The sequence below is a fragment of the Salvelinus namaycush genome, chromosome 6 (assembly GCF_016432855.1).
Source record: "Salvelinus namaycush isolate Seneca chromosome 6, SaNama_1.0, whole genome shotgun sequence".
Lineage (NCBI taxonomy): Eukaryota > Metazoa > Chordata > Actinopteri > Salmoniformes > Salmonidae > Salvelinus > Salvelinus namaycush.
This window is the reverse complement of record NC_052312.1, coordinates 23,817,344-23,831,955: the sequence shown is the minus strand read 5'-3', so window position 1 is coordinate 23,831,955 and position 14,612 is coordinate 23,817,344. Positions and strand designations below refer to the sequence as shown.

Here is a 14,612-nt window from a genome sequence, read left to right as displayed (position 1 = left end):
AGAAATAAGCTTTTTGTGCGTATGTAAAATTTCTGGGAACTTTTATTTCAGCTCATGAAACATGTGACCAACACTTTACATGTTGCGTTTATATTTTTGTTCAGTATAGTTACATCCATACAATTGTACAATGCTTGTCATGTGTAGGGTGATGTGTTGTTGTCCAAATGCAATACCCATTCTTGTTTTCCAGGGGAGCCCCAGTCTAGGGTTTCAGGGGGAGCCAGGAGACAAGGTAAGCACCAACAAAACAACACAACTAATTATTAGATGTTAACGAACGATTTTATTGATTAGTAATCAATTAATCATATCAGTTGATTAGGTCTTTAGCATCTTATTCGCTCACCCGACCCAACCAGAACTTCCCCCCCACCCCGTCCAACCATACCTACTGTACCCCTTCTTATCACTCATTGGATTTCAGCTATATTGAGAAGTAATTGATTTATTACATCAGTTTATTACATCAGTCTAAAGCTAAATTATAGCTTTAGACTGTTGAAAGAGTTGTAATATGACATAATCTGCATCCCAAATGGCACTGTATTCCTTATATAGTGCACTACTTTTGACCAGAGCCCATTTGTATCTATATGTCTTTCCCAATGGGAGGGAGACTGGGAACTTTATCCTCACTGTAGATCAAATTAGATCAAACTGAAGACAGCCGGCTTAGGTTATTCTAGCTGTGTGTGTGTGTGTGTGTGTGTGTGTGTGTGTGTGTGTGTGTGTGTGTGTGTGTGCGTGTGCGTGCGTGTTGAGGATGGTTAAAATGCATGATGAAGGATGTCTTTTTGACCTCTGTGTGCATGCCATGTAATCTTTCTTGGTGATGGTTTGACACATCCTCTTCCCCTCTATTCAACCTCCTCCCACCTCCACCCGCCCCCCCGGCCCTTACATACATCCAACAGTACATTACCCTTCAGCCCCAACACTTCCTCCATCCATCTCTCCTGACCTCCTCCCTCATCCCCCTCTTCTCTCTGTTTTTTCCACTGACACATCTACCTCAATATATCACCAGTATCAGTGGTGGCGAGTGGGTGGAGACATGGGAGGATGGGCTCATTGTAATGGCTGGAATGGAAAGAATGGAATGGTATTATTACATAGTTTCCATGTGTTTGATACCATTCACTCCATTTCAGTCATTATTAGGAGCCATCCTCCCCTCACCAGCCTCCTCTGGTTTGTTCCATCTCTATTATTAAAATATGATCTTGTCTTCAATGATTTTACAGTTTACCCCTGGTGTGTTTATAATTGCATGACAGTACTGCCACTGGGACCACTAGAGCCCTATGGAGGTGGCCATTTTGTTTCTCATTCTGAATCTGAACTCTTAACAAATCTGAACTCTAACAAATCTAAATGAAAACGATCACAATCTAATATATAATTGAAGGAACGAACAGTTGTCCTGTGGCATTACTAAAATAACATGTTTCCTTACTGTTGGATGGCAGCTCAGAGATTATTCTAGAACTTTTCATCACCCTCATAAAAGTCAATCACTTGTGGACTCTACTAAAAGTAGTCTTAGTACAGAAGTTATGTACTGTCTGTCGATTTGGGATAAAATCATCTGCTAAATGGCATGTTTATTACGTCTGTGTTAAGACTACTTCTAGTTGGTAGAAACACAATAACATATAGCATATTGTATCTATAAGATTCCCAACTAATTATATGAATTCTATGTTGTATTATATTCTGCCTATAAAATCCACTTTATTGTATTATATTTCCACCAATAAGATCTCTGAGCTGTCATGAGGGTGGGCGTGTCGTGGTCTGTGATTGGTGCTGGAATCACTTGCTCCCGCTTCCTGTGCTGCGTTATTTTCCTTTGACCTTATTTGGGCATGGTGGTGCTGGAAACATCCTGGGAGTTTTGCCTCAGTATTCAGTATCCGTTGCATTTGACCACCAGTGAGAATGAATGACCCACTAACATTCACCATCGATCCGTCAATGGAGAAATCCGCCATCTTGCCATCTTCTCCTCCCTGCATGTATCTTGTTGTTCAACCCCCCAACAACAAACAAACAAACAATAACAAACTACTAATTGGAAGTCGTGTTGAAAGAGGAACAGCTAGATTCACTGATAAGCCTTTGGGATAGATGATAAGCAAACATTTGAGTAAAGTCAGTTATTTATCCCTTTAATTAAACATTTTTCTATATTCTATATTTTCTGTTTTGGCCTGAGGAAATGGCTCTTTAAATTGTTTTCTTCTCAGTGACGTATCGGAAGAAAAATAAAGTCGGCCAGAGCTCTCTCTCTCTCCCTTTCTCTCTTTATCAATCCCCCTCTTTCTCTTCAATTCTCTCCCTACCATTCTCTCTTTATCAATCTCCCTCATACACTTTCCTCTTACTCCTCCAATCCTATCTCCCCTTCTTCGCCTATGGGTTGTTCCACGAAATAGGTGCATTTTGCGTTCCTTTGATATTTTAAGAAGACACTGTGAACCAATACTGTTATGTTAAATGACGTGCCCTTTAGTATCGACCACATGGATAATTAAATACATCTTATTTTTAAGATGAATAAAGGCTTGCTAAAAAAAAAATGGTGAAGCTTGCATTCAATTGCCACTCCCTGTTCCACACTTCAAACTTCCATTCCCTGTGTCACAAAGGGATTCATGGCATATTTAAGACGAAATCGTCGACCCTGTTTCGATCAACCCTGTTACTTTATTTGGCACTTAAATGACATTAGATTAGAGAGTTTAATAGTCACATGTACAGTGTTGCAGATGTAATTACAGGGTACAGTTAGATTCTTGAACTCCGAGCTCCAACAATGCAGGACGGAGGTAGCTGACTAGCGGTGGCTATTCAGCAGCCTGATGGTCAGGGGGTAGAAGCTATTGGCCAGTCGTACAGTTTTTGCCATGATGCACCTATACTGACTTAGTGATGGAAACGGTCGAGAACAGGCCACGGCTCGGGTCGCTGCGGTCCCTGAGGATCTTTCTGCGACACCTGGTGTTGTAGGTGTCCTGGAGGGCATGCAGTGTGCAGCCAATGGCGTGTTCGGCTGAGCGTACCACCCTCTGTAGTGCCTTGTGGTCCTCAGCGGTGGAGTTGCCATACCCCAGGCTGTGATGCAGCCCGACAGTATGCTTTCGATGGTGCTCCTGTAGAACACTGTGAGGGCCCTTGGGGACAGGTTACATTTCTTCAGCATCCTGAGGTTGAAGAGTCGCTGTCGTGCCTTCTTCACCACGGTGTCGTTGTGGTCTAGGCACTTACTGTAGTCATTTTTATTATTTAACCCCTTGAGATGGGAAAACTCGTTTTTTTATGAATGTGAACATGTGCTATTTATTTGGTGAAATATTTTTTTTTATACCAAGTTACACTTCTCAAAAGGGACCGAATTGGTGGAACGACCCTTATGCAATCCCACCATCTCATCCCCTACTTCTCACTCTCACTTTGAGTCTCTCTGTCTTTCTCTTTTCCTCAGTCTTTTTATCTTCATTTCATTTTATCACCTTTCCTGTCGCTCTCTTTTTATTTAATGTGTTCTCCTTCTATCTCTCGTTCCCTCTTTTCCTATTTCTCCCTCTCCATCCCTCTCCTTTTCCCCTCTCTCTCCCTGGTCCTCCCTCTTCTGGCTCTCTTTCTTGCCACCTCTCCTTCTCCTCTATCTCCCCACCTCTCTTTTTCCCTCTCCATCTTCTCCCTCTCGCTCAATCTTCCAACCCTTGCCCCCTCCCCCACCCCACCTTTGCTCTCATACCTTCCAACTTCCAAATTCCTCCCGCACCCTTCAACCTCCTCATCCTCCCGTCTGATTGGCTAATAATGACTGACTCACATGTGTTGTCCTCTGGATCACCAGGGCGACGCAGGTCAGCCCGGACCCCGAGGCGTGCCCGGCGACGAGCCGCTAGTAGGCGCACCTATTACCACTATCTACAAAGGAGATAAGGTAACACAGACAGGAGCAGTGGTCCCCGCCCGCCGGAGGGGTGAGAAAGAGGGAGGAGAGACGGGGGGAGGAGGGGGGAGGAAGACACTGAGGCAGGGGGGAAGAGAGGGGACGAAAGGCTGGTCTAAGACACAGAATCACAAAAACATCTTGATTATATATTATGGAAAGTACTATTACAAAATACCATGGAGGGTTGAAGTTGACGTGTCTCTACTCTTTGATGACAGACAACCTGAAGTTGACAGATAACCCGATGTTGACTTGCCTCCATCTTGCCAAACTAATGTAATTCTGCTTCTGGTGTAGCACTACAAAGCACAGGGGTTGGGAAGCTCTCCAAAGCAAGTATGATGCAAATAATCAGCAACTGTACTGTTAGCTGTGGATGACATAAGGAATGATAGTGTTGGATGTAAAAACGTATTGTAATAAGGGAAGGGATAGTATACTGTGTGACTGACCGGCCCTTCATACCCCCCCCCCCCCCTGCCGCCGCCAAACTCTACCTTGCCCGAAACCCCCCACCAACCCCCTACACTACCACCCCTCCTAGGGTCACACACACACACACAGTCCGTCCCTCCAACTACCCCTACCCCCTCCTCTCTCTAGACCAACCCTCCAACCTATCCCTCCAAATCTACCTGAAAACAACTGCTGTTGCCGCCACCCAACCAATCCCCTCCCTCCTCCCCTCCTCTCCCTCAACCCCCATCGTGTTGCCATGTAAAAACTCTCTCTTCCTTGGTTACCGTTACCCAGGGCGATGTGGGCCCGCAGGGAGACCCAGGCAGGCCCTTGGTCAATGGAGTGGTGGAGTTTGTGGGCTTTCCTAAAGGAGACAAAGGACCTAAGGTTTGTGATGAGAGAAACACACGTTCAAGAGCTCCAGGGCTCCAGAGAGGAGGCCTGGGTAGCCGACCCACTCTCCCCCAGCCGGGTTGCTCCATCCTGGCATGGAGTCGAGCCGTGGTGGGGGGTGGGTGGTGGAAGGTGGTGGTGATACTATACCCCACCTATAGCTGGCTCGCTGGCTGGCTCCTGGAGTGTCATACAGTCCCCCGCGCCCCCCCAACCATCCCCTCTCCCGGCCTACACCCCCCCCTTCCCTCCCCCCAGTGTCCGTGTCCCATTCCATTACCCCATTATACACCCGCACCCCATCGCAATGTGATACTGCTGTTATTATTGAGTTGTTTGTTTTCTTACTGTATGTTTTTACATCAGTTGTTGCACACAGAATACAAAGTAAAGAACAGGGTTAGTGTAATATTGAACGACAACGAAAATCTGCAGATATCAGTCAGTACTGTAATGTGAAGAATATCTACTGTTTGCGTCATGCACATGTTTACAGAGAGACTTTACTAATGTTACTGTACTCTGTCAATCGGATGCTTTAGTATCACTTCTTCTAAGTGAACATAAGACATAAGCATTAGCAGTGAAACGTTTTCATCAGTCATTGCTGTTATGTAACCTGTTTTTGCCTCCTCGTTGCTTTATGCTATTATTTTTTCCCCCCTGAATGATGGCGTCTGGACTTTCCTCCAGTGAGGACAACTGTGGGGTTTCCATTTTGTTTCTGTAACGTTTCCTCTTGCTTTTCTCTTCCCTGCTCTCTCTCCATCTCCATCTCCATCTCCATCTCCATCTCTCTCTCTCTCTCTCTCTCTCTCTCTCTCTCTCTCTCTCTCTCTCTCTGTCTCTGTCTCTGTCTCTGTCTCTGTCTCTGTCTCTGTCTCTGTCTCTGTCAGGGGGAAGGGGGATACAAAGGAGTGCGTGGACCAACTGGTAGACCCGGCCCACCTGTAAGTGTGTCTGTCTTGTCTGTTGGGGACAATAAAGATGTATTTAATTGAATAGCTATTTGCAGTAGAGCATAAAGAGTGCTTTTTAACTCAAATGGATAATGTACTGTCACTGTTAATGCTTCAAACTGTATGTGTTTCCCAAATGGCACCCTATTCCCTAATAGTGCACTACTTTTGACCAGAGCCTTAATGGGGCAATCTGCCATTGCTACAGCAATTTTTGGACAGCAAATTCATGATAATCTCAGCAAAAAAAGAAACTTCCCTTTTACAGGACCCTATCTTTACAAGGTAATTCGTCAAAATCCAAATAACTTCACAGATCTTCACTGTAAAGGGTTTAAACACTGTTTTCCATGCTTGTTCAATGAACCATAACCAATTAATGAACATGCACCTGTGGAACGGTCATTAAGACACTAACAGCTTACAGACGGTAGGCAATTAAGGTCACAGTTATGAAAACTTAGGACACTAAAGAGGCCTTTCTACTGACTCTGAAAAACACCAAAATAAAGATGCCCCTGGTCCCTGCTCATCTGTGTGAATGTGCCTTGGGCATGCTGCAAGGAGGCATGAGGACTGCAGATGTGGCCAGGGCAATAAATTGCAATGTCCGAACTGCGAGACGCCTAAGACAGCGCTACAGGGAGACAAGACGGACAGCTGATTCGTCCTCGCAGTGGCAGACCACGTGTAACAACACCTGCACAGGATTGGTACATCCGAACATCACACCTGCGGGACAGGTACAGGATGGCAACAACAACTGCACGAGTTACACCAGGAACGCACAATCCCTCCATCAGTGCTCAGACTGTCCGCAATAGGCTGAGAGAAGCTGGACTGAGAGCTTGTAGGCCTGTTGTAAGACAGGTCTTCACCAGACATCACCGGCAACAACGTCGCCTATGGGCACAAACCCACCGTCGCTGGACCAGACAGGACTGGCAAAAAAGTACTCTTCTCTGACAAGTCGAGGTTTTGTCTCACCAGGGGTGATGGTCGGATTCGCGCTTATCGTCGAAGGAATGAGCGTTACACCATGGCCTGTACTCTGGAGCGGGATCGATTTGGAGGTGGTGGGTGCGTCATGGTCTGGGGCGGTGTGTCACAGCATCATTGGACTGAGCTTGTTGTCATTGCAGACAATCTCATCGCTGTGTGTTACAGAGAAGACATCCTCCTCCCTCATGTGGTACCCTTCATGCAGGCTCATCCTGACATGACCCTCTAGCATGACAATGCCACCAGCCATACTGCTCGTTCTGTGCATGATTTCCTGCAAGACAGGAATGTCAGTGTTCTGCCATGGCCAGCGAAGAGCCCGGATCTCAATCCCATTGAGCACGTCTGGGACCTGTTGGATTGGAGGGTGAGGGCTAGGGCCATTCCCCCCAGAAATGTCCGGGAACTTGCAGGTGCCTTAGTGGAAGAGTGGGTAACATCTCACAGCAAGAACTGGCAAATATGGTGCAGTCCATGAGGAGGAGATGCACTGCAGTACTTAACGCAGCTGGTGGCCACACCAGATACTGACTGTTACTTTTGATTTTGGCCCCCCTTTGGTCACGGACAAATTATTCCTATTCTGTTAGTAACATGTCTGTGGAACTTGTTCAGTTCATGTCTCAGTTGTTGAATCTTGTTATGTTCATACAAATATTTACACATGTTAAGTTTGCTGAAAATAAACACAGTTGACAGTGAGAGGACGTTTATTTTTTGCTGAGTTTATATACCCATTGATTCTTGAAGAATATAACTTATAAATACTACATGAACTTAGATAAATTGTCTTAACCCATCAAAATATAAGCTTGTTTTACTCCTTTGTTTATAAACAATGTAATTGTAAACAACCACTGTATAGCCTCAAAACACGGTTAAAACTATATTTTTGATATCATGGATGGCCAGTATTTGCATCTATAGCTCTGTCTATGATTTTTTACATTTCTCCAGCCCCATCCCTCAGCTATCTACCAAATCAGTGGCGGGATGACTGCTTTGTTATCGTTTGAACTGCAGATTGCCCCTATAAAGTAGTGGACTACATAGGGAATAGTCTGTCATTTAGCAAGCAGTAAGTATGTTGTAAATGTTTGACCCATACGTCTGTTGCCAGGGTCCTTTCGGCTTTCCTGGTGAGGTGGGAGAGAGTGGAATTTTGGGGTATCCGGGGGGACGGGTAAGCTCCTCCCCTCCTTCTACGTCTGATAATGTCCCAATTATGTCTCCTTCCTCCCAAAGTGTGCACTTGTTCACTTCCCTTCACTGATTTGAAAGGAATGACTGGTATAATAAATATGGTGGAAACCCATACTAGTCCATACCCCTACCAATAGGATGCTTTTAAATTTGTAGGAAGATGTCAACAAAATAGGTATTATTGGTATACACCCATTGTGTTGTGTTGATTGATTCTAAACTGTTCTCCGGCGGCCTTCTTGTTTCTCTCTTGGCAGGGTCCTCCCGGTTTTAACGGGCCTCCCGGATCTCCAGGAAGACAGGTAGGACACACACACACACACACACTTAAATCAAATAATGAATCGATTTATAAACAGATTAATTAACCAATTCATCTCTTTCCCACAAAGGGATTCACAGGAAGTCCAGGGTTCCCCGGCCAACCAGGCTACAGTGGACCTAAGGTAATTTTTCTGAAATTAATAAATGACTGTGTATTTGATACAAATTGAATATCATGTAATATTGGCTGTATTTACACAGGCAGCCCAATTCTGATCTTTTGCCCAATTTTTGGTGGAAGAGCAGATCTGATTGGTCAAAAGACCAATAATTTGTGGATAAAGATCAGAATTGTGTCATCTTGTTATGAGGGTTTGAGTTGCAAGGCTCCAGTCTGCCAGTAGGGGGTGATAAATAAATTTTCTTCATCTGTTTTTAGGGTGACCAGGGAGAACAGGGGCCTCCCGGACCCCCAATCTACACTGACGCACAAGGGATGTCTGTTCAAGGTAACACACACACAAACATGTTATGTATCATGAAAAAGCATGATACCCACAATCCCCTCTGTTGACCACCTGTCCTCTGATTGGTTGCAGGAGCACCAGGTGACAACGGCATCGACGGCCTCCCTGGTCAACCAGGGGACGCGGGAGCTCCAGGGTTTCCAGGACAACCAGGACGACCAGGCGACTCCTTCGGCGATGGTAACACCGAGACACACATACACATGTATGCAGGCACGCACACATAGCACACACACATAAATGCATACACGTACGCAGGCACACGCATGCAAGCACGCAGACACACACATGCATACAGGCATCCTCTCCTTTCCCCTCCTCTCTCCCTCTCATCTCCTCGTCTCTCCTCTCTCAACCCTCTCCCAGGTCGCGGAGGCAGCCCAGGGTTCCCTGGTACACTGGGGCCTAAGGGAGAGAGGGGTAACCCAGGCAGACAGAGCTATGGTCCTGAGGGCCAACCAGGAGGACAAGGCTTACCAGGAACCCCTGGACCACCCGGACCACCAGGCAGATCTGGTATGTTACGCAACGGCATAATCATATCCGTCATGTCTCATGCGGGACGGATGAGGGATGGACCTTTTTAGGGATAATAACAGTTTGAGGTACTGAGTGACTGTGTTGACTTTCAGTTTTTTTGTCTAACTTTTTATTCATTTCAATAGAAGTGTTATTGGCGAAAGAGAGAGAAAGGGAGAGGGAAAAGTATATTTGTTTAAAGTGAGAAAGATGAGAGAGACAAAGAGAGAGGAAAGACAAGGAGTGAGAGAAGGAGAGAATAGAGGTTGAGTTAAAGACAGATTGAGTTAAAGACAGATTGAGTTGGCCTCCCGAGTGGCGCAGCGGTCTAAGGCACAGTGCTAGCTGTGTCACTACAAATCCTGGTTCGATAGCAGGGTTTGGCGCATGCCCGCTGACACGGTCGCCAGGTGTACAGTGTTTCCTCTGACACATTGGTGCGGCTGGCTTCCGGGTTAAGCGTGTATTGTGTCAAGTTCGTACAGGAGTTGCAGCGACGGGACAAGACAGTAACTACCAATTGGGGAGAAAAAGGGGTAAAAATACAAATCTGAGATAAAGACAGATTGAGTTAAAGACAAAGGAATAAATGAAGAAACAAAGAGAGAGATGTAACTGACTGTGTGTCCTGTCCTGTCCTCCTGAAGATGAAGACTCGTCCAGCGGCCCCTGTCTGGTCGTCACTATGGGGCCCAAGGGCCAAACACTGGAAGTTAGCATACCAGGTAGTCCCTGCCACCAGAGTGGGGATATTGCTGTTACCATGGCAATATTCAGACCACCAAAACAAAAATAATACCTCAACTATATCAAGTTTCCAAACCTGAGCCATAGGTATACAACTACATGTATACACATGGTTCTGATCTAAACTAACCGTCAGGACCAGTGGAGGCTGCTGAGGGGAGGACGGCTCATAATAATAGCTGGAACGGCGCGAGTGGAATGGCATCAAACACATGATAACCATGTGTTTGATGTATTTCATACCATTCCCCACATTCCCCCCATTCCACTCCAGCTATGACCACGAGCCCGTTCTACCCAATGAAGTTGCATCCAACCACCTGTGATCAGGACACTCTTTACTAGCACCTGTAAGTGTAGCTGGGAAGAGTGGTTGCTCAAATCCAAGATGCTTTCTCACATCTGGCCACTAGGTGTCTCCCTACCCACCCGTATGGCAGGACCATAGATAAACAGTACACCGATACAGTCTCCACATCTATGGCTCTGGCATACGGGAGAGAGAACATATTTGAGATTTTCCCGATGATATCTTTGCCACAAATGAGGATGAACAACAATGGGTAAATGTTTCATACTTTTCTACTATGTTTCCCTGCTCGCTACAAACATTTTAACAGAGGCAGATGCAATGCACAGAGACAAAACATGTTTGTTTTGTCCGAAGACTGACCGACCCTTCCTATTCCATATGAGCTAACTAACAGCCCAAAGTAACAGATATTTTAAGTTAGAGGTCAAGAGTGTGTGTGTGTGTGTGTGTGTGTGTGTGTGTGTGTGTGTGTGTGTGCGCGCGCGCGCGCGAAATACCACAGTGGTGTTAGTGTTCTTTGTACCAATACTTCTACTACTCTGTACAACTTGCCGAATCATCATTGTGTGTGTGCGCTGTAGCCAACAGCCAAACCGACTTGTTCGACAATCTACCAGGAACGCCAGGACGACCAGGAGCCCAGGGACCACCTGGAGCCAGTGGATATAAGGGACCCAAAGGTAGGATACACATGCACGCACGCACAGACACACACACACACACATTACGCACAACAAAAACAATATTGGGGGGCAATTTCTGGGCTTTCTGGGCTTTCTGCCCCCCTCGTTGTAGAATCTTTGACCCACGTGTTTTATTTAACAATTGCTTCTGGTGCTATCCCTAATATCTGGAAGGCTGCACATGCCCTCCTCCTCCACATAGGTGGGGATCCTTTGGACCTAGATAACTACCGCTCAGTTTGTAGCCTATCTTGCCTTGCGAAAATATTTGAAGATTTTTTTTGAACCACAAATGATATTGTTAATGTGCACCAGTCTGGATTTAGACCAGGACACAGCGCTGTTTCAGCAGCTCTGCTTGTCTTAAATAACGTGTTCAATTGCTTAGGTCATAGGAATCACTGCGCTGCCATATTTCTAGACCTATCCAAGGCCTTTGATACTGTGTACTTTCTGATGGTGTCAAGTCAAATGACCTGGCTATTACTAAAGGTGTCCCGCAGGGGTCGATTTTGCCACCTGTCCTCTTTACTAGTTATATAAATAATATTGGTCTATCTTCAAAAACCTGTAACATTCATCTGTATGCAGATTACGCTGGTATGTACGCTATTGTCCCTACTGCTGACCAGGCTACGTTAGAGCTGCAATCTGATTTTGTTGCCTTGCAGAAAGCCCTTATTGATTTACAGTTGGTACTTAATGCGAGAACAACTGAAATGTAGGATGTTTTCGAATTCCCTTCGAAATATTTCAGATAGGTTTCACGTGTATGCATTGGATGGCATATGTGGGCTTTCGGATTTACAAAAATGTTACGTTTCAAAAAGAATACCAATGAGCTAGTTAAGAAGCTGTGATTTTTTTTAAATTAAGCTTCTTTTAATTGAAGTAGGTCATACCTCGAAAGAAGTTACACCAATATCTCTAAATTCTATGGATCACGTCATACACCGAAAATATTTTACTTTGTCGAGACGATGTATCTAAATCCCTCAAAAGCTCTGTCGATCATAGACAAATTCAGCTCTGTCTTAAGTTCTAAAATACATCTAACCTAATCTGCCCTACTGGCTCTCAAGACCCCGGTGAGAGACTCCATCTCTACTTATGCAATCCCAATCAATAGACGAATATCCCAGTTGCTTTAATACCAAATATCTATTGTCAAAATGAATATATTGCCACGGCTGAATTTCTGTACTTCAATGCTTCCCTTGTCTCCCCCTTCTGGCTATTGGGATCAAATCCATAGTGCGGTTTTCAAAATGTGTATGGCATTGTCAAATAAACAAACTTGCAAAGAGGGAAAGATGAAGGAGGACTATCCGTACCAAACTTTAAATGGTATTTCCGGGCACTAGCATTTTGTCACATCCTGAATTGGTTTAGAGATTGTTCTTCTGCCCCCTGCCTGAGTATAGAGAGAAGGATGGTGTCTCCTATTGCTCTGGAAGAGTTGGTCTTCACTGAAATAACCCTTAAACAATGTAAACTATGTGGTTAACCTATTATTTCTCACACAATTTTGATTTGGCAGAAAATTGAATAACAATGTAACTGGGAATGAAAATGGCATGCCCATACTCCAATATTTCACAATAACGCCTTGTGATCTGGAGGGTGGCCTTTTGCACAGGTCTAATTGGATCTGAACAAACCTTTAACTGGAACAGGATATGTAAAAATATGACCTTAGCATCCTGTAATTCGAACCATTAACTTATACATTTTAAGTTTGATCACAGACTGTATTTAACACCAAAGAAACCTTTTACAACGAGATTGATCCCAACTGTCCCCTGAATAAGCTAGACATATTCCTCCATATTCCTCCACTGCCCTGCAGTTAAATGCTTCTGAGATAAAGTTACAAAAGGAATATTAAAGTGCATGAATAAAAACATCTAATGCTTTGCATCTGTTATGTTACTTAACGAGGATAGCGCATCGAATCTCTCAATTAATCATAGACGATTACCGCTGGCTGTAACAAAGAAGCAGGGAGTCAGGAAGCAGGTGCAGTCGGTGAGTTTAATACGAACAAACAGAGTGAACACACGAACAAACAGAGTGAACACGCGAACAAACAGAGTGAACACGCGAACAAACAGAGTGAACACACGAACAAACAGAGTGAACACACGAACAAACAGAGTGAACACACGAACAAACAGAGTGAACACACGAACAAACAGAGTGAACACACGAACAAACAGAGTGAACACACGAACAAACAAAGTGAACACATGAACAAAAGTAGCATCTGAACATGAACACAGATACCATACTGCCTGATGGGTGATAACAACGGAGTTCTAGATAAAGGGGGAGTAATCAGGGTAGTGATGAAGTCCAGGTGTGCCTAATGATGGGTTACCAGGACCGGTGGTTAGTAGACCGGTAGTAGTAAAAATACGAGGCACCAAATCCGCTCACAGGCTTGGATAAATCGTGAGGTCCCTTGTGTCTCTGCTTGTTTTGGAATCATTTACAAACGTCATTAAATCTGGAATTCCTGGTGGCAATAGGTTAGTTTGGAACACTGATGAGGGCTGAATTCACTGAGGCTTGCAGGTGTTTTGGATGATTGTGGTGGTTTATTTGGGTTGTTGAGATGTACTGTGTATCTGAGGTAATCCTGTAGTTTATTTGTGCTGTTTTACTGATTTATTGAATTATCATGTTTTGGGTTGTTTGTTTTCAGGGCTCCGTTGTGAATTAGACCCTGGTCTCAATTGGGCTCCCCTGAATAATTACAAATTGAATCAAATCAAATTTAAAAAACACACATCATACATCTGCACATCCATTTTACACTATAACTCTCGTACCCAGTTCTTTCCCAACACCTCTCAAGTCTGTTGGGTTATTATACAGCTGCAAATCAAATTGCCCAATTTTGGGACAGATAAAGCTTTTATGTATCTTAATCTCAGTCTCCTTACCTTACTTCCATCTTCCTCTGTGGTCCAGGGGAGCTTGGTGACTGTAACTGCCTGGGAGAAGGCACCTCGGGTGGGGTGGGGCCACCGGGTGCTCCTGGGGCTGATGGAAGACCTGGGGGGTTCGGACGTAAAGGCGAGAGCGGAGACCCTGGCATACCCGGTTTCGGAGGACAACCAGGAACACCTGTAAGTGATCAGGATTTGACTATTTGAAGCTTACTTGTGTTTTGGGGCATTTTCTCCAAATATGTAAAAGTATAATGCTGCTGAAATGTACGTTTACTCTAAAAATGAAGCAGGTTATGTCTACTCACTGTACAAATATCACATATTAAAAGTGTACGTGCATTACTAGGTCTGCTTCACAAATCTGAGGTATGACGACAAACTACAGAATGTGATGGTAACACCTCTTCTTCTCCCCTCAGGGTCGTGCGGGTGAGAGGGGTTTCTTTGGGCGTAAAGGAGAGAAGGGTGCCTCCTTCTACCCGTCGTTCAGCCGGGGGATCAAGGGTGAACTTGGGGCCCAGGGTCCTCAGGGCCCCCCTGGAGACATGGGCCGACCCGGGAGAGATGGACTGCCTGGGTTCCCTGGACAGCCTGGGCCTCCTGTGAGTCACATGCA

At 45.0% G+C, this 14,612-nt stretch overlaps 1 protein-coding gene across 1 annotated transcript in view; it reads left to right on the top strand.

Moving 5' to 3' along the window:
• The window catches only part of col4a6 (collagen, type IV, alpha 6), a 192,651-nt gene that overhangs the window by 149,466 nt on the left and 28,573 nt on the right, over positions 1-14,612 (top strand). Inside the window, exons 11-22 of the mRNA XM_038995304.1 lie at positions 194-235; positions 3,869-3,958; positions 5,719-5,772; positions 7,904-7,966; positions 8,244-8,288; positions 8,379-8,432; positions 8,690-8,759; positions 8,850-8,957; positions 9,144-9,293; positions 10,938-11,036; positions 14,016-14,173; positions 14,416-14,598. Of these exons, the coding sequence (XP_038851232.1) occupies positions 194-235; positions 3,869-3,958; positions 5,719-5,772; positions 7,904-7,966; positions 8,244-8,288; positions 8,379-8,432; positions 8,690-8,759; positions 8,850-8,957; positions 9,144-9,293; positions 10,938-11,036; positions 14,016-14,173; positions 14,416-14,598 (1,116 nt within the window). The remainder of the gene's footprint in view (positions 1-193; positions 236-3,868; positions 3,959-5,718; positions 5,773-7,903; positions 7,967-8,243; positions 8,289-8,378; positions 8,433-8,689; positions 8,760-8,849; positions 8,958-9,143; positions 9,294-10,937; positions 11,037-14,015; positions 14,174-14,415; positions 14,599-14,612) is intronic.